The sequence below is a fragment of the Perca fluviatilis genome, chromosome 21 (genome assembly GCF_010015445.1).
Source record: "Perca fluviatilis chromosome 21, GENO_Pfluv_1.0, whole genome shotgun sequence".
NCBI classification, from domain to species: domain Eukaryota; kingdom Metazoa; phylum Chordata; class Actinopteri; order Perciformes; family Percidae; genus Perca; species Perca fluviatilis.
In genome coordinates, this window is record NC_053132.1 from 12,116,889 (window position 1) to 12,139,685 (window position 22,797).

Below are 22,797 nucleotides of genomic sequence, written 5' to 3' on the forward strand. Positions count from 1 at the left end.
TGGCCTACTTTTCAAGCACAGGCAGGAACACCTTCACCTCACCTTGTGTGTGGACTGTGATCTAAATCCTAACTGAATTAAAAGAATTGTAGTCGGATTAAGTTACTTGCACAATGTGTTGTGAGAAAGCTCAATGAGACTATATCTGTCTGTGGCAAGTTGTTCTTTCTTCCTGTGAACTTGTTGCTATTACTGCTCCCTCTATCTACAGCTCTGACCAAATTAGATCACTAGTCCACAGACACTTGTCTGTAATCAGCTGGCTGTCAATGATACGACTGTTTCCAAGAATTTGATGTTAATCTGTTGGATTCCACAATCTTTCCTGGGAAATACCCTGATCAGCCAGGTAGATGAGGAGCAGAGTTTATGAGGAAGTGCATGATTATACCCAACATGTAATACCTGCTAATTAGAAAAGCTTGTTTTGGACAGTAAAGAGCCGGCTTTATAACAGCACTCCTGATTTAACTTCTGACTAGTTGAGACTTTTTTCTTTTGTTTCTTTTACCAATTTAGCTTTTATTTTTTTCTTTCATCTTTTTTTTGACACCGACTTTTAGAAGAAAATCATGCAAAAATCCAAAATCCAAAGATTTTAACCTTAATGTCTTGTTACAATGTAACAAGACATGACATGAGTCTACAGCTATTCTAACAGCTCTGTGAGGCTGTACTGTTTTTGCCTGTATTTGGTCATAAAACAAAGTATTGGAAGAATTAACACTATGATCTGATGATGGCGCTAGATGACAGGTCAGGGGATCAATAAAAAATAAATTCAATACATCCTCTGTGGACCATGAATGTCTGTACAACATTTCATGGGAATCCATCCATTTGCATCACTAGTGCCACACAGCTAACATGGCCAATAAAAACTTGCTTTAAATCGAAAGGAGAGTTATATTTTGTTAACACTATGATCTTTGATTTAAAATGAATGACTTTGAGTTGAACTAGTTTGTACATTGACTCTGACTCTCATTAAAGTTTTCTGTCTCATCTTTGTTATTTCCAAAAAAACAAAGATCACACATTTCATACTGAAGACCTGGCCATCTCCTGATTTATGCACTGATCATTTCATTAGACAACGTATCATGGCTGGTACATGCTGATAACATTGCAAATTAAGAGTTGATTACATATGAAATAAATTTGTTGTTTTTCTGATTTAAATACACAACAGGCCTATCTCTGTGCTATTTTTGCTCATTAGGGTCGACTCCTCCTCTGTTAAGACAGGCGGCCAATGACAGTGAAAGGATTTCACCTGTTGACGACTGGCAAGAACGTCAGTCGCGTCTGAGGTTAGTGGGCTTATTTCTGGAGTAGATGTATTTAGCAGCTCAGACATCAGAGTGCTGTAGTCGTTTCCTCTCTGCGCCATCGCTGACACCGTAACACTTGCTATAAATGTGGCTCATATTTAGAAAAGACAGAATGGCATGTATGTAATCCAGGGAAACCGGTACAACAGAACAAAATACATTTTGAAGCTGCATAATGTGGCTACCATGACTAGTTGGTTTCAGCAGAGACAGAGTTCCTCAAAGTGCTCAGTGCCAGTCCAGCTGCATAACTCCTTATGCCTACAACCTACCTGCGTTCATTAGTTTAACCTAATTTTAGGTTTCAGGTTTGACATCTGGTCCCTTCAGTAAACAATGTGTTTATGTACATGCCTATCTTTATTCATGAACTAGGCCAGAATCTGCAATTTGTCTAACTAGAAAGGGCTGTGCATTTGCTCTTTAACAACTCAGCACAATATAATAAGTCTAACAAATGCTAATAAGTTTATTTATCGGAATATGAACTAGAATACACCATAACATTTTAAAGAGTAACTCCAAGGTAAGAAAGTATGTGATCTACCACACTATCTACCTCTTTAACAGTTTATGCGCTAAGCATGCAGTAAGTTTCACTTTGCCTCAGGTGTTGACTATAGTATATTGAATAATACAGTCTTAACATAGTGACTGCTTTTCTCACCATATAAAGAAGTTACATCACCTCAAACACAGTTCATTAATCTGTTTAGTAAATGCTTGAGACAAGTGTGTCATGAGAGGGCATCTCTTGACGCTGGTCAATTGTAGAAATCAGGGCTCTTCTTTAAAGCAGCTCAGTTATACGGCTTTTTAAAAAAACACATTTTAAAGTAGATGGAGCATACAATAGAAAAGCAGCAACACAATGGGTTTATTGTCAGTGGTCTCACACGGACAGAGGAGCAGTGCATGTTAAAGACAAATTGCTGTAGAAAGAATACAGTAATTTGAAAGTGGATGAATTACCTGCAACACATTTAATAGATTTACACAAATCCAGCATGAGGCTCCAAATGTAGAGATTGTCAGGAGTTACTGTCCACATGTGAAAATATTTCGACCGACAGGCATCTAAACGACCCATTCATGCTTACAACAGGAACCTATAATGAGAGCAATGAGTTTCCTTTTATTTTGACTTCTTAATAACCGGATTAACAATCTTCTGCCCGGTGAGGAAGTGCCACACGCCGCCTCGGTAGAACTCATTACCAAATGAGAAAAGGAGAGCGTTGAAGATAGGGTTTGTCTTTGCAAGAACTGGAAGCACCTGTGAGCACAAACAAGGATTTAATCATGCAACTACTTGATTTAAAGGACAGTTCCAGTTTATTACAACTTGGTCTCGTTTTTGCCGTTCTGGCCATCATGAAAACAAAGTATTTGCTAATATAGGAACATGGTTACCTCGCTACAACAACAAACACGAGCGGTCAAATGATCAGATTGTAAACAAGCCAACAGTTTAGCCAGATTAAATAAACTGGAATTCTCCTTTGAACTAAATCAGCAATAATATGACTTTCTTCCTTCCTTTTTTAAATATTTTTGACTGTGCAGTATATTCCCTCAAACTGTCGGATTAAATTAAACTACTTAAGTGCTCACCATTCTTAGTTTGGGAGATACAACCTTGACGTTCTGAAAACAGGCGTAGATACACATGAGGACGTAGGGCCCCCAGCACGTCAGCATTACCCTCAAAGGCACATTGGTGTTAAACTGGAAAACAAAGATATTACACATGCGATGTAGTGGATTTAGAACATTGGTGGTTTATTTTTTAACAATATTCAGCTGGAAATAAGAACACCACATTTCAGTTTTGTTGGTTACAGTTTGACGGTTTGTGCAGTTGACATTTCTTTGCCACAAACAGCCAATGTGCAGACTGTACAGACGTTATCTGTAAGCTAACTAGAAAGAAAAGGTTTCGTGCACCTGGCCAAAAAAAAGTTCCAGCACATATGTCTCAGTTGTACCCTTTTGTAATACCATGACTTGCTGTTTTTTGCACAGATTAAACAAATCAGATATACTGTGGTAATTAGTGAGCTTTGCTTTAAGAGGTGCTGGTCGAACTTTCTCGCTAGATTTAGCAGCTTTATTTCAAAAAAGTGACTACAAAAAATTTGGCGACTTCAGGCCATCAGGGGAAAAGTGAGAAATATTATATTGTAATTCATTCCCAGGCATGCTGCTCAGAGTAATTAGTTCAGGGTTCATCTAGGGGCTTTTAGTGACCTTTTGAGGTAGTGCTAGTTACTTTCATTGGAGAAGATTTGTCAAAACTGGCTAAGCGTATTGCCTACTGGCTGTAGACATGGTATATAGCTTGTAACTATCTGTAAACAAGATATTAACAGCATTTTCCAAAATGTCGAACTATTCCTTTAACATTCAAGCTGCTGTTTCCCCACATTGCCACTGATCACAGTTTAGTATTTTCCACATTTGTCAGGAAAGCAAAACACTCAGTTCTGACTCCACTCCAGCACAAACATTAGCATGCTAACGTAGCACCCACAGTTGTTGTGCTCCTTGTTATTGTTTACAACTAGATGTCAGTGAGCACACTCAACTCCAGTAGCTGGTGACATGTTGGAGGCATCATTGTGTGTCTCTGTGTCCAAATATAACACAATGAACACTACATGCACAGCTAAAACAAGTCAGTCGAGTTCAGGTTAAGTAGAAAAATGTCTTTGCCAAATCTGTATTCCTTTAAAATGGGTTTTGCACATTTACCCTGTGGTGATGGATCTTCTTAAAGTGTTTGTGGATGGCATCGTAATTTGAGTACATGGTATAAGCTGGAAACATCAGGTAGAGCACCACCAAAGTCAGCATGTAGGTCACATAGTCCCTGTCGAAAAGAGAAACAAAAGTAAATAATATGTAATATGGTAAATATTTGTCAAAATGCCATGGACGGCTGCATTTCATATACTTATAGTGTAGGTGTTGTTTAGTCGAAATATGTAATCATCATTATGTGCTGACTGTAGACATCGCAACATGAATTGATAGTGATGAAAACAACTGCATACTGGCCATTTCGTCCATGACTACATTCCAGTTTTAGTATAATTTCTTTACACAACTCTACCTGTCCCCTCTGGTGTAATCCAAGGTGCAGCAAGTCTTCATAGGCTCAAAGTCATAGACGCCCCATCCCATAAGAGGAACAGCAGCCCAGAAGATGGAAAGAATCCAGATGATGCTGCTTATTGTCAGTGTAGTGCTCCAGAAGAGCTTCTGTTCTACAGAATAAAGACATGCATAATGTAATTTGGATCTAAGTAGACATTTGATATATTATTTGTTGTTTGGAGATAGCTAATGGCATGTGTGTTGACATTTCTATGCTATTTCTGCTGCAAAAACAAAAGTAAACTGCGACCAAATCTAAGGAATTCAGTTTGATGCACTATTTATAAAAAGTACTATTTATGATTAAGTACTGAGTGTCAAAGTCTTTTACAAATACAGGCAGCATAATGGCATCAACCCATCTGTTGTTTTGTTTTCCAAAATTAGTCTGTAACTTAAATATATATAGTTTTATATTACACTGGTGATATGTTGTACTCACGGGTGCAGTACTGGTGATATCTGTCCCAAGCGACGGCAGCCATGAAACTGATTGACGCCAGAACCGCTATCATGCCCTGAAAACCATGATAGGCACATCCATCTTGACCAAAAGGCCAATATCTAGAAAAGACAATAAACTTGAATCATGCTCCAGGATGCAGATGAATGTTGCCTAAACCCAATATTACAAAAAAGTTGAAAATGTCTAAGAGCTGTGAGCAGTTAATCCAAAGTGCCCTTCTCAGATTATTTCAGTCAATGTCCTAAATAGGTATAACTCTCCAATGTGTCACCCAAAAAAAGTCAAAAAAAACAAACTAATCATCAGATTTATCTTCCCAATGCCCAAGGCTTGATTACCAGAGTGAGCTACTGCACAGGGGCCCGTAGGCTCTCATGTGGAAGTTAGTTGGTGGTAATAGAATAAATAGCAAATTAGTACATTCATTTTGTATGGACCACTATTCAGTTAATATCTAGTTTTAATATTTTAGTTTATTGTGCTTTCATAGTTCATTTTACTGAATAGAGTTTTGTATAATTCATATACAATACATATTGGGTTCAATAAGGGGGGTCAATAGGGGCCCCTAGTGTGTTAATCCGGTCCTGCTGACGACCCGGTTTGGAACCACTAAATGAAATATATAAGAGGTTTAAACAGGACATAAACATAACCTATTTAAATGTTGCAACATTTCAATAAAGATGTTAGGTACCTTAAAAAACATGACTTTATTTGTGGTTTATGAAAGCAAAAGGCTTATTACGTTTGTGCTACCCAAATACTAGGCCTTTTTTGATTGCCAAAAGAAATGTAGTACCCCCACCATGATAAAAAAGGGCCTGTATAAGGAAAATATCTTTAAACCCTCAGTGTGTCCTCTGTCTGATACCTGAGGTAGCTGGCATACGCAGCTGTGAGTCCATTAATATTCAAACAGAGGTCAGCCACAGCAAGATTGAACACAAAGAAGTTACTGGGAGTCTGCATTTCCTTCACTCTGAGGAAAGACACAATGCTGATGGCATTGAGGAAGAATCCAAGCATGCCTGAAAGTAAAAAAAAAGAGTAGATATTTAGTTTTTATTTTAGTTTCTGGTATCACATTGTTATTATCAGCCTGAATTTATCAGCACAGTTTTATGGTTGTAAGTGAATAAACGGCTGCACTTCAAACATCACGATGAGGAAAATGGTTGGTGTGTTCTTGCTTTTATAATCAAAGCAAATGGTTTCAGAGTGAACTGTCCCTTTAATTCTTGCAGAAAGTGAAACATGTCTTCCGGTGTGATCGGTCCACTTACCCGCAACAAGAAGCCCTGTGCCGAATGTAAACATATCAAACTCCGTGAATCCCTCCGGTAATGTATACGCTGCCATGTTGAAATGCACAAAATAAAGTCCTTTTTCAAGTTGTGTAGCGCAACACCGCTCCAACAAAAAGACGCCTTATAAAGGCTCTTTTCACGTGAAAAAGCACGAAGAGACTAATCAAAACCCCTTAAAAAACCCCAAAAAAAAAAAAAAAAAAAAAACCCCCAAAAAAAAAACCAAACATAAACCCCCAAAAAGGGGGGGGGCCCCCCCCGCCCCTTGATGCCAAAGTTTGTGGATTCAGAGCTCAGCTGTGATTTTTGTCCATTTGAGTTATGGCTACTGCAGCACACCTTCTGGACAAACCCCCCTAAACTCACTGCTCACTCAGCTGACAGTGTCAAAGTTGTTGTGGGTGATAAGGACTAATGGAAGCATGGGGACTGTTGTTTATAGCAAACTCATTTTATAGGCTGAACAACAGGAGCGCATACAACGTTAACTTTTAAATATACAATAAACATGGTTTAATCACTCTGTTAAGTGCTTATTTAGGTTTATGTTAATATTTGATTTGATTAATTTAGAAAACATGTTTTTCTAATACAGGGCAGTGATGGAAGCAAGTTTTTCCTTAGTTGAATCAGGGGTCTATGGATAAAGGGCTTCGTATGCTGTAGCCTACATATTGTAAGACCCTTAAGGCAAATTGGTGATTAGGTGCTATGTAAATAGAATTGACTTGATTTGACTGCTCAAGTTCTGGAAATCTTTTCATCAAATCATATTTTTATTAGGCTATTGGACTTATCTATGACATATATATCGTCATGTTTTTTTCTTTTTCCTGAATGCCTTTTCTTTGAATGCCAGTACAATTTGGAAGTTGTGAAGACATCACTTGTATTCAAAATGCATACATTTATGTACTGTACACACAAATAAAGATTCAGTTGTATGTTGTGTAGTAAAGTTGCAGAGAAAGTGTCTCCTAAGTCTGTAAAAGCACCACTCAGTCCCAACAACCAGTTCTCTACTGTACACCTGACTAATAAATTACTACATAATCTCTTCTTTTAAACTCAAAATACAGTTGATTCTCTCTTACTAGCCACAGTAAATGTGAAAGGTTGATTAAAAAACTCTGTGAAAGCACCAGGACCTCATTTACTTATGTTTCTGTTGACGGAAATAACCTTAAAAACGAGGGCAGCAGAAAAGTGACCCTTTACTCTTGCAACAGCCTGAACATTTAAAAATGTACCATTTGGGCCGTGTCTAATTGCACCACTAATCTGGCCACAGATTACCACAAACTCATTAACTATGAAGTAATGATGTGTCCCAATGGACTCATAATACCCTTTTCTCAAACTGCCCATATTGTCCTGACTGAAAGCTCAAACTTCTACTCTTTGTATATTGACACAGTGGAAGCTATATCCTTTACAAAAGTCAGCACCATAAAGCCATAAATCCTTAATTTACTGAAGGAATAAGGATCTCATTTAACTTTTTTATTAATATTATTGTGAAGCTAAAATGTGGGAATAAATCTGACGAGGATATCCTGTCTGTAGTTTTTTCACCACCCTTGCAGTGGTTACACATGATTGCATTGGTTAACGGTTATTACACCATCATAATCTGCTGAATGGTTTTGCAATGGAACAAAGGTTTCACTGTTGACATGGCATTCGTACTGACAGACTGAGGATCAGGAGCTAGATGAAAAGCTGAAATAAATGTTTTTAGGTAGGGGAGACTAAGACTGCTTGTTCTCTACAATTCAGAGGGAGATATATAATGTATATGAAAAAGATAAAAATATAATTGTATTCCACTTAATCTGATGCGAGATGCTTTGCCGATTCAAATTTTACATTTTGTATGATATGGTGGAAAGTAACTAAGCACATTCACCAATGTACTGTATTTAAGTACACTTTTGGGGTACCTACTTTAATTTAATACTTTATACTTCTACTTCTCTACATTTCAGAGGGAAAGATTACCTTTTGTTACTACACATGATGAGCCCATAGAATGTATGTGCTTTACTAACTACAAGTGGCAACACATTGTCAAATTACAACTTTATTAATAATAGAACCCACTGAAAGGAGTATTTCTGTATGTTGAGTATTTTTACTTTTGACACGTTAAGTACATTTAGCTGATAATACTTCTGTACTTTTACTTAAGCAATATTTTGAATTCAGTATTTTTTAAACTATGGTATTTCTACTTTTACTTCAGGATCTGAATACTACGTATAAACCCACAGGATTGGAAAAAAAGAGTCTTGTTTAGCATGTTTTACATAATACAAATGAACATTTCTTAGAGATCACAATTGGGCAGTTTTCATTTCATTTTGTATCTCCACTTCTTTCAAACTTTTTTTTCTTCATTATTTCACTTTCTCCAAGTATGGGGCTTTTTAATAATTTTACACTGACAGGGGCCATTTCTTTATTAGCAGAATTTTTCTTCTTGCAAATATATTTTCCTTTGCCTGGGATAACCCACACAAAGATGTATTAATAAGAGACAGAGAGATGACTGGATTAAAGGATTTGAAATCCCGCCTTACAGCCGTGTCTTTAAACCTTTGCACCTGTGGACAAACCCTCAAAGACTGTGACAACACGTCCGTCATTCACAATGTGTGTCACACACAAAATGTGTCCTGCAGGATACTACTAAAAATATATATATATATTATTTTATTATATATAACTACACAATACAGTATGAAAGCAATAGTAATCTTAAATTATAATCTTAAAAAATACAAGGTTATTGTCACATACTCCTTTGAAGTTTCAAAAAGTATTCTTTATTTGATATTTATGCCCAGTGATCAACTGTATGTGGTTACATACAGTAGTGTTGCCTTTGGTCTAATAACAAGAGGGTAACACAATAAAGTACCCATAGCAACTCTCCACTACCATCTAGTGGCCATTTGTTGCTAAGTTTCTAGCCATCGTACAAACTACAGTCTGTCAATGTATTCAATATAACAGACTACATCAATAATTATAATAATTTAAGGACAGGCTAACATAAGACAAGCTGGTGTTTATTAAAACGATTTGAATCTGTAACACGTCCCTGTGCTTTTATATCAGAGTTGTAACCTGTTTTTAGGTGAGTGACTGTGTAACGTGAAGTAATGATATCACCATTATATAATATGACTTGACTGAAAACATTGAGATAAAAAAATAAAAGTGTTAAAACCAAAACATCTATAGTTCACATTTATTTTCACATTCCTTATTGTAAAATCTTTGTATGTAAAAGAAAGTTGAATGTTTCAAATATTCATGATGGTTATCTACATGTAGTTATAATTTTGTCTACCTGCAGCCTCCACTTCATTTAAGTGCTGTAGAGTTTTTTTGTGTACATAATTTACCATCCAATAATTTTTTTGGAAAGTATTTCCCTTAGAATGAGTGAAAACTATGCAGCCTGTCAGCTTCCAGGAAGCAATAGCCTAATCGTGTGAATGGAAATAACCCAAGTCCTTCACTAATCCCTCCCTATCCTTTTTATCTCAGGATTCAGACAAGTCGGAGCAGTATGGAGCTGTGAGCCTGCTAACCACCACGATGCATCTGATGCTCTGTTAAACTCGAGCTGTAGCGACAATCGTTTTAATTGTAGTTTAGCTGCATAGAGTTAGTAGCTTGCAGGAGAGAAAATGAGTCGACATTTTACTGCTGCTGTTTGTCTGGCTTTAGTTTGTCTTCCTTTGCTGAGCAGTTCATGTCCTGCACAATGCAGCTGCTTCTTCCACAAATTAAGCGATGGATCAAAAGCAAGGTAAATATGTCAATGTATTACATTAAAGGTTATTGTTTGAATTTAATTCTGAGTACATGTGTTTTTTTTTCTTGCATGCAAATGTGATTTTCACTGCAGCTTTCGTCTGTTCAGTCACTCTGTATAATGGAGGATTAACTTGGAGTTGCCCTTTAATCTCCTTTGCTTGTTACTGAACAATAGGTTACTACGGTTTTCTCAAATAAATGCTGTAAACTGTATTTTTTATGTAAAATGAAAGAAATTTAGTTTCTAAAGACCACTTCTACAAACCCCATACAGTTTGAAAGTAGATTTAATATTGTTCCTTTTAACTGTCTACATTGTAAACTATCACATTTTCATTCCTTGCAGGAGTGTACTCTGCAATGATCCGGAAATCACTGTGGTTCCTCCAAATTTCCCCATTGACACATCGAAGCTGCGCATCGAAAAGACAGCAATCACACGGATTTCAAGCGACAACTTCCACTACCTCAACAGCCTGGAATACCTGTGGATGTCTTTCAATTCACTGAATACACTGAATGTTGACAGTTTCCGTGGTCTTTACAACCTGGATGAGCTCCGGCTGGATGGCAACTCCCTTACCTCCTTCCCCTGGGAGTCCCTGACTGATATGCCAAACCTGAGGCTCCTCGACTTACACAACAACAAGATCTCCACCATCCCTGCCGATGCCACAATGCACATAAAGAATCTCACCTATCTGGACTTATCCAGCAACACTCTGACAACCGTTCCTGCTGATGTTCTCACAATGTGGCTAAGTGTGAAGCCATCCCAGGATTCCTCCAAACTAATTCTCGGTGAGGATCAAGCTGTGACATATAAGGATCACGGAATGTATTCTTTTTAAGCTGCCTTGCATGACGACCACTTATTTGACATCAGAAGCATTTTAAGCTGAGTTAGGGATTAGTCTAATTATATTCATTGTGTGCAATGTGTCAAGTTAATTCTTGACACATTGCAACAAGTCATTCTATTTATTTTAACTCACAGCCACACATACTTGGTCTCAAAATTACTTGTTGGTGTTGTGTAAAGGAAAATGTACTGGATGTAGTGATAGTTTATAAAAGGATGCTGAGTTTTTTCTTTTCACTGACAGCACTTTGTCCCTCTTGATTTCCTCTGCAGGACTCCATGACAACCCATGGCAGTGTGACTGCCGGCTGTATGATCTGGTCCAATTTCAGAAATCCCCTTCCTCATCCGTTGCTCTCATCGACACCAGGCTGAGATGTGCTGATCCAGAGAGCTTGTCAGGGGTTCTTTTCATTGAAGCGGAGCTGCAGAGGTGCCAGGGCCCTCGGGTGCACACGGCCGTGGCACGTGTGCGAAGCTCACTGGGCAACAACGTCCTGCTGCGTTGTGGCACAGTTGGAGTTCCCATCCCTGAGCTGTCCTGGAGCCGCGCCGATGGCAAGAAAATGAACGGCACCGGTAAGTTCTCCTGAAGTAATTCCAGATGTGCTTAAATTAGAACAGTATCTATTTCTGTCCAAGTCAAAGTGTCAATGAGATTACGATTATTCTTTTTTTTTGCTAATCTGTTTAACTAATCTGTGGGTGTCTGCTTTTTGTTTTTCAGTTCAGGAAGAGGTTTCAAAGGAGGGCATCATTTGGTCGATTCTGAGTGTGCCTGCAGTCGCCTACCGTGATTCTGGGAAATATGTGTGCAAAGCAACCAACTTTGTGGGCACCGCAGACGCTATTATCTCTTTGGTGATCACAGATTCCTTTCGGTCAGAGGAAGCAGGAGGGGCTGTCCCTAAGAAAAGCAGAGGGAAGAAACCTGGTGGCATTGGAAGAGCGGCATACCAAGAGAAACTTATTGCCAGATATGTTCCTCCACCCTCCACCACAGCTGCCCAGCCCATCATCGAACCTCTTAATGGCAAAGGCGCGACTGGGAAGTATGAGATCGAGAGCTACAGCATCTCTGACGGTGCTTCCGAGGGACGAGGCAAGCCGTCAGACCCTCAGAAACCGGTGGAGGTGGATGCTCTGAGCAATTTAGCAGCCAATGCCTCGTCCTTACAGCAAGCTCCGGAGAAAAGGGTAGTGCGTTCTGTGAAGGTAATTGGCGACACAGACCATACTGTCTCTCTGAACTGGAGAGCCCCTACAGCCACAAACACCACAGAATTCAGTGTCCTATATGCTATATTTGGTGAGAGAGACATGCGTCGGGTAAACGTAGGTGCCGGAAAGAACCGAATCACCATTGACGGCCTTGTGCCGAAGACAAAGTACATTGCTTGTGTTTGCGTCAAAGGCCTGATCCCGAAAAAGGAGCAGTGTGTAATCTTCTCAACAGATGAGGCGGCCAGTGCGAGTGGCACTCAGAAGCTCATCAATGTGGTAGTGATAACGGTGGCATGCGTGATTGCTGTCCCCCTCACACTGATTGTGTGCTGCGGGGCGCTAAAGAAGCGCTGCAAAAAGCTGCTAGGGCGGCAGTCCAAGGACATGCAGGACTCGTACGTCACGTTTGAGACCCTGGGCCCCACTGCCAAAGCTAAAGGAATGGAGGGCGAGTATCTGACCAGGCTCAATCCTGACGAATCCAACAGGTTGCTCTCAGCAAGGTCCAGTGTTGACTCGGCGGCCACAGCTAGGACTGAGGGACCACCTAACGAGTACTTCTGCTAAAACCAAATGAATGCCTCAACCTCCAGAGGATGCACTTTGTTTTTTAATGGACTTTTAGGTTTTGTGAATAGATAAAACCGCTGTGCTCAGAGACTCAAAAGACTGAGGACAGAGGACACTGATGGATCAGTCAGCATGGGAAGTATGAAGTTGTTTTACAGCCTTATGGGAATAAAAAATGCCATTCATTTGGTGGCAGCAAAAAAGGGAAAACATACACAGTGACACGGTTTCAATATTTACATGTGGTGTACAGTATATGTGTAAAAAAAAAAAACTTTTTTAATTCATTATGCACTTTTAAAGGTGATTTTTTGCAGAGGAAAATATTGCCCTAAACTGTCTAAAACCCAATCATTTTAATTTTTTTCCGAAATGTTACCTTGCATTGTGTTAAAGTCTTTATTTAAAACATAAATTATTTGTAGAAATTATGAAACAGCAGTTATTAGTTTTGTATGTCAGTATGATGTTAACGTGCCAGGTTTACTGTTGGGTCAGAAAACATAAAATACGGTACATTTTATAACGTGTAAATATTTGGGACCTGAAATATATGTGTATGCATGAATAACAATAAAACTTTTTTATATTGATATATGCTCTCAAGCTTTTTCTTACATATTAGAATATTGGTTTTTGAATAGATCAATAGTCATCTTGACTGAAGCAGAAAATGGTTTGTTATATGCATTAAAAAGTAACAAGTAACAAACGTAAACATATGTATTATGCAGATCGCTAATTCACTTAAAAATTAGCACCTCTGTGCCAAAGTACAGCCTCACAGAGCAGCACACATCTTTCTTTAGTGTTGTTAGCATATACAGTGAAGCATTGATAAAACCTGCATTTTTTTTATAAAGATTTAGGATTTAATGAGTTCAACTAAAGAGCCTAAAATACATACAGATGTGTGGAATTCATCCTTAAATATGTAATATAAAAAGAACGCTGAATCAACTTCAGGAAAAATAATGTGTAGTAGGCTTATCTAGGTAGACGAAAGTTACGTTTGTTCAAGACATTTGGAAAATACCATGAAACCAAGGAATCATCAATATTTTTATGATAACTGGGAGATTGTTTGCATTACCAAACATCTGCTCTATCTCTTTGCCTGTTAAACTAGCATGTTCACCAATAAAAAAAAGGATATTAAAGCAAAAATACCTGTTAAAGATTGAACCTGAAATGCTGTAGATGTTGTCTGTATTCACACTTGCTTTATATAATGATTTAACAACCTGAGAGACAACCAGTGTTCAGATTATTGAGGTCAGATTACAGTCCTCTCCAGACATCTGTCCCTCTGCCGCCCTCCCTCTGTGTGCTGCTAAGCCCAACGGGCTCAGGCCCACTTAATACAGAAGGCCATCCTGTCATGTCAATGCCTTGGCTTTGGTGCGGAACAAATAAATTGAATTAGACTGACAAATCTTGATTGAACATTTGTGGTGAGTGTTCTTATGCTTTTGAGGAGTATTGACAATGTTTTCGAGACAAAGTGGACCTCCGCTATAAATACACCTTTCCCATTTGTCTCACATGTCACTTGGTGTCTTAAGTCTTACGTCAAGGAAGATTAAGGTAATAGGCTTTCTTCCATGAAGCCCATGTCCTGCCTCCGCAGGCCTATTCCACATGCTCCTCCAGGAATATGGACACCTTTTATGTCGCATTACATATCGCTTTGATATATTATCTCATCACCCCTGGGTCACCAACTTGTCTGACCGGTTGCTCCTGCACAGATGACCACTTGGGAAGGTATGTAACCGCTGAAAATATACAAACTCTTAAAAGTATGTGTTAGTCATGACCCTGTTGTTTTACATGTAACCTGCTATACCAAAGTGTTCTAAAACCTACAAACACTATCCATAAATTTGTCCAGTGGTGCATGTTCATGAGTAGCTATGAAGATAAAATATACACCTCTCTTGTCTAAACATATTTCGTCTTACCCTTCTAGGTCTTTACTATGTATGGAAACCTCCATGGGACGAATCCCAGAGGATATCCCTCATGATTTCATTAAAATCCGAATTGAAAACTGCCACCTCACCGAGTTACCTCGAGGGGCTTTCTCTCAAATGAGTGCCTTGGAGTTTCTCTGGCTGAATTTTAATAAAATCACCTTGATGAACATCAAAAGCTTAGATGGGCTGACCAACCTGACTGAGCTCCGGCTGCAAGGTAACAAGCTGACTTCAGTAACATGGATGGCGTTTCAGGACACACCAAAACTGAAGATTTTGGACCTAAAGCACAATCGACTAGACATCCTGCCCGAACACGCTTTGAGACACTTACCTGCACTGACCTACTTAGATTTATCCTTCAATCAGCTTAGTGTCATATCAAAAGATGTCTTCATTAATTGGCCTCTTTACCAAACAGCAGAGAAAGCGTGGGGGAAAGAAGGGCTGGTCTCCAATATGGTTCTGGCGCTACATGACAACCCTTGGTTGTGTGATTGCCGCCTCAAAGGCTTTGTTGAATTCATCAGGGCGGTCAGCCCTCCCATCATTCTCATGAACTCTTATTTGATGTGCTCGGGCCCCGCCTCCAAAGCTGAAAAGTTTTTCCACGAGATCCAGTTAAAAACATGCATGAATCCGGTGGCCTCTGCCCCAGAGACTAACATCACTTTACCTCTTGGTGCAAATGCAACACTCACATGCTTAGTAAAGGCCAGGCCAGGTCCAACCATTCAGTGGATGTACAGTCTGAAGATTATAAGAGGATTTGCTGGTAAGATTTTTTGTATTACTACCAGCCATTAAACTGTTGTGAACCTGCTCAGGGAGCACGTAGTGTGGTATATGTTGAACTTTCAGGCTGCATCTGCTTAATGAATACATACATGAACAATACCATCTTTAGGGTTAACTTACTATGTCTTTATCAGATGTAAACAAGCCTCTGATTGAAATGCTGTGACACTCTGTTATCTCTTTGCAGCTACAGAGACTCACATAGACGAGGAGACAGTCAACTCCCAGCTGGTAATCCCCACTCTTCACCTGGCAGACCGAGGACTCTACACCTGCATGGCCAACAACTTTATTGGCAACTCCTCCGTCAGCATCACAGTTAACATCAACTCATCCGATTCCTCTGCTCCTCTCCCTCCACCTGTCCCCATGCTGTCATCCGATGAGAATGCCTACATTGACATCCGCATTGCCAAGCAGACAGTTTACGGTATCACCCTGGAGTGGTACGCAACAACGGACAACCCAGCAGAAACCTGGTTCACCATCCACTTTGGCAAATACGATTCACACAAAAAGGAGATGATCTACATTGGCCCCGGCATCAACAGCTACACTGTCAGCGACCTGCTTCCTGTTACCAAATATAAGGTGTGTGTGACCCTGAAGAACCATCCACCGAGAGAAGGCCAGTGCATAGTGTTTGTGACGGGAAGTGACATCAGTGAGCTGGAGCAAAGAGAGAGGCTCATCCACATTATTGTCATTGTTTGCGCCATGGTGTTGGCAGTGCCGGCCGGCATGTTTGCCTGCACTACAGAGGCCAGGTTCAGCTGCGTGGATCGCTGCGTTAAACTGTGGAAGAAGCACAGGCTGCATGGAGAGGATCTGCAGGGGGCAGAGAGGCAGGGCACCTTCGACAGCCTGCAAGCGGCCAGCGATGAAGGCCTGTGCAGGGACTCGGAGGAAAAGCCGAAAAAGAGGCGGAAGTCTGAGGACAGGAGCAAAGGAGGAAGTGCAGCTCATCTGTACTAGCATCAAAGTCAATACATGTACATATATGTGTATTTGTAAATAATGTCAGTTTTGAGTGTAGCACCAGTTGTGCTTCTTGTATATTATCTTGTCTAAAGCTATTTTCGAAAAATCTGATGACTAAAATGTAATGAGTCATCAGATTTTCAGAAAATACCTTTGATCTTAAGGAATGGTAAGGTATTGTTAACATATTTTCACAATCCTCAAGGACTATTGCAACCATCCGGATGAAAAAATATTCAATCTGCTGCATGATAAAAAAAATATTCTAAAGTTGCTCCGTTTCCTATCCAAGAAGCCGGAAATGCAGCCTGTTCTCATGAACCATACGTCCGAAAAGCTACGAAAAGAAGAAGCGGCTACGCACATCTACTAACTGCCGATGATATGGCGAGCTGTGACAGAGGTCTGTAGCCGCGTCACAAAGCTCTGTAGAGGCTTAAACATCCAGCAACTGCTGCTCTGTAGCACGGAGCTCTGTAGTCGATGTCACGTGGCCAGCCGGCGGTCTCCTAGTTTTCGTACGTTTTAGTGTGTGTAACTTTTCGTCAATATCATACGAACCCGTTCATGAGAATGCGTTGAGAAATTACACATCTCCTTTCCCTTTTATGTACAACATTGGGAATATATGTTAACCCATTATTTTGTTATACAATAATGGAAAGAAAAATCAATGCAGACAAATAATATAGTTGATAGTAAACATTTTTAAATTTGATTTACTCTTCAAATTGAGCAACTACATACATCATTTCTGGCCATCAGAGAAGCAGCAAACATACTATTTTTTTATCCAGATGACCAGAATAGTCTTTGAGGATTCTGGAATGCAGAATAAGGTTTTTTTTTTTTTTTAATGATCTTCTACATTTTTAAAAGATCGCAGGGTATTTTTTTTCCGGAAAGCTCCGGGACTCGAATGTAGCACTTGCACATTAGAGGCACAAATTGGTGCTGTAAGTACTGTATATAGTCACCCTGTAAATATAATTCTCAGGCTATTAGCTCAAAGCGGTGATTGCCTTTCTTCCTTATCATGAGAAGAGTTTTATTATCTGTGTTAATATACATGTACAGAAAGAAGTTTGTGATGAAATGCATTTGATATTTCTTTGGTTTCAGTTTTTTTCTTAAAGTTTTGATACTGCATGCAAAAATTCCCAAATTTAAAAAATGTGAATAACTAATATTTTGTATATTTCTTAATTGTCAACTTCACCAAACTAAATTGTAAGTGTGTGTGTTGGTTCATGGTTCAGGATATTTTAATCCATTTTATGTTGAAAAAAATAAATATTTTTTTATTGGTTTTCTTTTCACAGACTGCAGATTAAGTAATGAAATTATGTTTGATGTGGATTAAAGAAAAGTCAGAGACAAATGCTAAGACACATTTTTCGCACAATTACTCAGAGGATTTGTTACATAAGCAGTGTTTTCCCGTGCATTTATACATACACCCGTAAGCAGATTAAAGTGATTTTCTATCTGAATCCTAGTCAGCAGGACATGATATTTCCATTTAATGACAGTTTTGATCTTACTGTGTGTCTATGTACACTGTAGGGAAGGGTATTTTTACATTTTCAATTTGCTTTTTTCAGTCTAATAAAAAATAGTCATTTTTATCTAGTTAAACGCAATTAAATAGATATATTGAGTAAGATGAAAAACAGTTTTAGTGTTAAATATTGTTGTTTAGTCAGTTCAAATCCACAGTGGAATCATTACATCCGTTTTTAACAGATGAATTAAAAGGTGTTATTCATTGCTAAACATGATATATTAATATGTAAATAATTATAATTATGATGATGTCATATTTTGAGCAGTGGTGGAAGAAATAAAAGTACAAAAACCACAATCTAAAAATAATTATTCAATTACAAGTAAAAGTTCTGCATTTAAGAAAAAGTACGGAAGATGTACTCAAAGTGTCAACAGTAAAATACTGATTCTGCAGAAAAATGGCCCTTGTAACTGATTATCATATACCAATGCATCAATGTGTAAGTATCATTTTATTGATGTAGCTGCTCAAGGTGGAGCTTAACTACATGTGTGTATATAGTACATTTATATTATTTTATATACAGTTACAGTTACTTTGGTACAGTAGTTCCAAACCTATGGGTCAGGCCCCTCCAAAGGGTCACAAGATAAATCTGACAGGTCATGATTCACAGGGTAGAACAGATGAAAAACATAGATCTGATAAACATATCTGTATCAATTCTTCTAACCTTTCTCTAACCTTTGCTTTTTTGTGAAACTTTGAATACTTTGGGCCTTGAATAAAACAATCTGCCACAACTACACTGCTTTATTGTAAATGGTTGCAAGCCAAAATTGTGTGAAACAACTGGTTTATCTTAAATTATGCAATATTTTATAATGTCATCATACATTTTATGTAAAGTCTTAATCTTCAAAGTGACTAGTAGTTATAGAACTCAAATTAATATAGTTGAGTAGTTAATACAATATAGTAACACATTAAAGCATAAAGTAGCATAAACATGTATTCAAGTGAAGCAAAAATACCTCAACATTGCAAAAAGTCACAGTACAGTATGTCGAAAAGAGTAAAATAAAAGTCATAGAATAGTGTGTCAAACAAGTCAAAGTAGAGAATGTCGAAAAAAGTTATAGTATAGTATGTCGAAAAAAGTCATAGTTTTCACATCAGGGACCCCTAATCTGACAGAAACTTTACCACAGACCCCCATTTGATTAGATTTTGATTTAGATGTTGAGAAAAGTCATAAAAAAGACACAGTAGGGTATGTAAAAAAAGTCATAGTATAGTATGTCATAAAAGTTTTAAAATTGTCATAGTATATTGTGTCGAAAAAAAGTCAACGTCTAGTACCGCTATGTTGAAAAAAGTCCTAGTATAGTATGTCAATAAAATTATAAAAAGTCAAAGACATAGTATAGTATGTTGAAAAAAGTCATAATATAGTATTTTGAAAAAAGTCATAGTTTAGGATGTCAAAAAATATTTAAAAAGTCATAGTGTAGTATGTCGAAAAAAGTCATAGTATATAGCAGTGGTTCTCAAACTTTTTCACATCAAGGACCCCTAATCTGACAGAAACTAGACCACGGCCCCCCATTTGATTAGATTTTGTCCATGTGTCCCCATCTGATAGGATTTTTGCTTTAAGATTTTTTATTACAGAAAGTCTATGAATGAGTCTATGAAATAATCTATGACACAAAAATAAATTATTTCACTTTTTGCTGGGGACCCCCTGGAACCCCCTCAAGGACAACTGAGGGTCCCTGGACCCCCATTTGAGAACCATTTGTATATAGTATAGTATGTCAAAAAAAAAGTCGTGGGACATTAGTCAGAAAAATGTCATAGTATAGAATGTTGAAAAAAATCATAAAAAGTCATAGTGTATGTGGTAAGTCGAAAAAGCCATAGTATAGTATGTCGAGAAAAGTCATAAAAAAGTCAAAGTACGGTATGTACAAAAAAGTCATAGTAGTATGTCATAAAAAGTTTTAAAAAGTCATAGTATAGTATGTCAATAAAATCATAAAAAGTTATAGTATAGTATGTCAAAAAAATCATAAAAAGTCATAATATAGTATTTTGAAAAAAGTCATAGTTTAGGATGTCGAAAAAAATCATAGTATAGTGTGTTGAGAAAAATCATAAAAACGTCACAGTACGGTATGTACAAAAAAGTCATACTATAGTATGTCATAAAAAGTCAGAGTAGTATGTTATAAAAAGTCATACAAAATTTATAGTATAGTAAGTCATAAATAGTCGAAAAAACGTCATAGTATATAGAAAGAAGTCACAAAAAAGTCATAGTATAGTATGTCGAAAAAAGTCATTGTATAGTATGTCAAAAAAAATCCTAAAAAGTCATAATATATTTTGTTGAAAAAAGTCATAGGATGTCAAAAAAGTCATGAAAAAGTCATAGTATCGTATGTCGAAAAAAATCATATTATAGTATGCCGAAAAAGTCATTGTATACTATGTCGGAAAACATCAAATAAAAGTCGTAGAATAGTGTGTCAAATAAATCAAAGTATAGAATGTTGAAAAATGTCTTAGTACAGTTTGTTGAAAAAAAGTCATAGTATGTCAAAAAAAGTCATATTATAGTATGCCGAAAAAAAGTCATTGTATATTATGTCGGAAAAAGTCAAATAAAAGTCATAGTGTCAAATAAGTATAGAATGTCAAAAAAAGTCATAGTTTAGTATGTCAAAAAAAGTCTTAGTTTAGGATGTGTAAAATCTCTTAGAAAACAGGCACCCCAGTAGCTCAATGGGTAGGTTGTGTACCGTTAAGGCTCAATTGTATTCACAGCTGCCAGGGTTCGATTCCACCCCTGAACACCCTGCTGAATCTTTTACTGTTTCTGTCTAAAGAATACCTTTTAGAAAAAATTTCATAGTATAGTATGCCGAAAAAAAATCATAAAAAGTCAATGTGTAATATGTCGGAAAAAAGTCTTAGAAACAGGGCACGTGGTAGCTCAGTGGGTAGTCCCTGAACCATTAAACCTCAATTGTAATCGCAGCTGGCTTCGATTCCACCCCTGGATACCTTACTGAATCTCTTCCGATTTCTGTACAAATAAAATGTCTAAAGAATAACTTTTTGAAAAATGTCATAGTATAGTATGTCAAAACAATTATGAAAACGACATAGTATAGTATGTCGAAAGAGTATAGTATGTTTAAAAAAGACATAGCATATGTTGAAAAATGTTTAAAAAATGTCATAGTATATTCTGTCGAAAAAGCAATAAATAAATAAATGCTAAAAAACGTAAAAAAAGGTCATAGTATAGTATGTTGAATAAAGTCATAAAAAGTCATAGTATATTATGTCGAAAAAAAGTCATAGTGTAGTATGTCGAAAAAAGTAATCGAAAAGCCATAGTGTAGTATGTTGCAAAAAAATTAAAAAAGTCATAGTATGTCGAAAAAATATTTTAAAAAGTCATAGTATGTCGAAAAAATATTTTAAAAAGTCATAGTATAGTATGTTGAAAAAAAGTCATAGTATATTATGTCGAAAAAAAGTCATAGTATAGTATGTCGAAAAAAGTAATTAAAAAGCCATAGTGTAGTATGTTGCAAAAAAAATAAAAAGTCATAGTATGTCGAAAAAATATTTTAAAAAGTCATAGTATAGTATGTCGAAAAAAAGTCAAAGTATAGTATGTCAAAAAAAAGTCATAGTACATTATGTCGAAAAAAGTCGTAAATTAGTCATAGTATATTTTGTTGAGATAAAGTCATAAAAAAGCCATAATGTAGTCTGTAGTAAAAAGTCATGGTATAGTATGTCAAAAAAAGTCATATTATAGTACGTCAAAAAAAATCTTAGTATGGTATGTCGGAAAAAAAGTCCTAAAACAGTCATAGTAAGATATGTTGAAAAAAGTCATACTATAGTATGTCGAAATAAATCATAAAAAGACATAGTATAGTATGTCAAGAAAAGTCATAGTACATTATGTCGAAAAAGTAATTAAAAAGTCATAGTATAATATGTTGAAAAAAGTCATAGTATAGTATGTCGAAAAAAGATTTAAAAAAGTAAATTGTAATCACATCTGCCATGGTTTGATTCCATCCCTGGACACCCTGCTGAATCTCTTCCTGTTTCTGTCCAAATAAAATGCCTAATGAAAACCTTTCTGAAAAATGTCATAGTATAGTATGTTGAAAAGGTCATAGTATATGTTGAAAAATGTTAAAAAAATGTCCTATTATAGTATGTCGAAATAAAGTCATAGTATAGTATGTCGAAAAAAAGATTTAAAAAAGTCAGAGAATAGTATGTCGAAAAAGTCATATAAAAGTCACAGTATACTATGTCGAAAAAAGATTTTAAAAAGTCATAGTAAAGTATGTTGGAAAATGTCTGAGCAACAGGTCATCCCAGTAGCTCAATGGGTAACGTGTAATCACAGCTGCCATGGTTCGATTTAGCCCTGGACACTCTGCTTAATGTCTTCCAGTTTCTGTCCAAATTAAAGAATACCTTTTTGAAAAATGTCATAGTATAGTATGTCCAAAAAAGTCATAAAAAGTCACAGTATTGTATGTCAAAAAAAGTCATAGTATACTATGTCAAAAAAAGTCATAGTATACTATGTCAAAAAAGATTTTAAAAAGTCATAGTATAGTAAGTCCAAAAAAGTAATAAAAAATTCATAGCATAGTATTTCGAAAAAATATTTAAAAAAGTCATAGTATAGTATGTTGAAAAATCTTTTACAAACAAAGCACCCTA

General features: G+C 37.0%; 3 protein-coding genes across 3 annotated transcripts; 2 read left to right on the forward strand and 1 right to left on the reverse strand.

Moving 5' to 3' along the window:
* Positions 1-2,191: 2,191 nt before the first annotated feature.
* rgrb (retinal G protein coupled receptor b) lies at positions 2,192-6,376 on the reverse strand. Its single transcript, XM_039789350.1, has 7 exons — positions 6,246-6,376; positions 5,834-5,990; positions 4,936-5,057; positions 4,450-4,603; positions 4,089-4,206; positions 2,949-3,062; positions 2,192-2,610 (listed from the first exon to the last, which is right to left on the reverse strand). The coding sequence occupies exons 1-7, from the start codon at positions 6,319-6,321 to the stop codon at positions 2,470-2,472; spliced, it is 882 nt and encodes a 293-aa protein (XP_039645284.1). The 5' UTR covers positions 6,322-6,376; the 3' UTR covers positions 2,192-2,469.
* A 3,449-nt stretch (positions 6,377-9,825) lies between these two features.
* Positions 9,826-13,349, forward strand: lrit1b (leucine-rich repeat, immunoglobulin-like and transmembrane domains 1b). Its single transcript, XM_039789155.1, has 4 exons — positions 9,826-10,092; positions 10,447-10,901; positions 11,236-11,541; positions 11,690-13,349. Exons 1-4 carry the CDS (start codon positions 9,971-9,973, stop codon positions 12,751-12,753), a joined length of 1,947 nt encoding a protein of 648 aa, XP_039645089.1. The 5' UTR covers positions 9,826-9,970; the 3' UTR covers positions 12,754-13,349.
* Positions 13,350-14,135: 786 nt separating this feature from the next.
* On the forward strand, positions 14,136-18,830 carry LOC120551661 (leucine-rich repeat, immunoglobulin-like domain and transmembrane domain-containing protein 2). The gene is made up of 3 exons (XM_039789156.1): positions 14,136-14,523; positions 14,729-15,510; positions 15,721-18,830. Exons 1-3 carry the CDS (start codon positions 14,414-14,416, stop codon positions 16,506-16,508), a joined length of 1,680 nt encoding a protein of 559 aa, XP_039645090.1. The 5' UTR covers positions 14,136-14,413; the 3' UTR covers positions 16,509-18,830.
* The last annotated feature ends 3,967 nt before the right edge of the window (positions 18,831-22,797 follow it).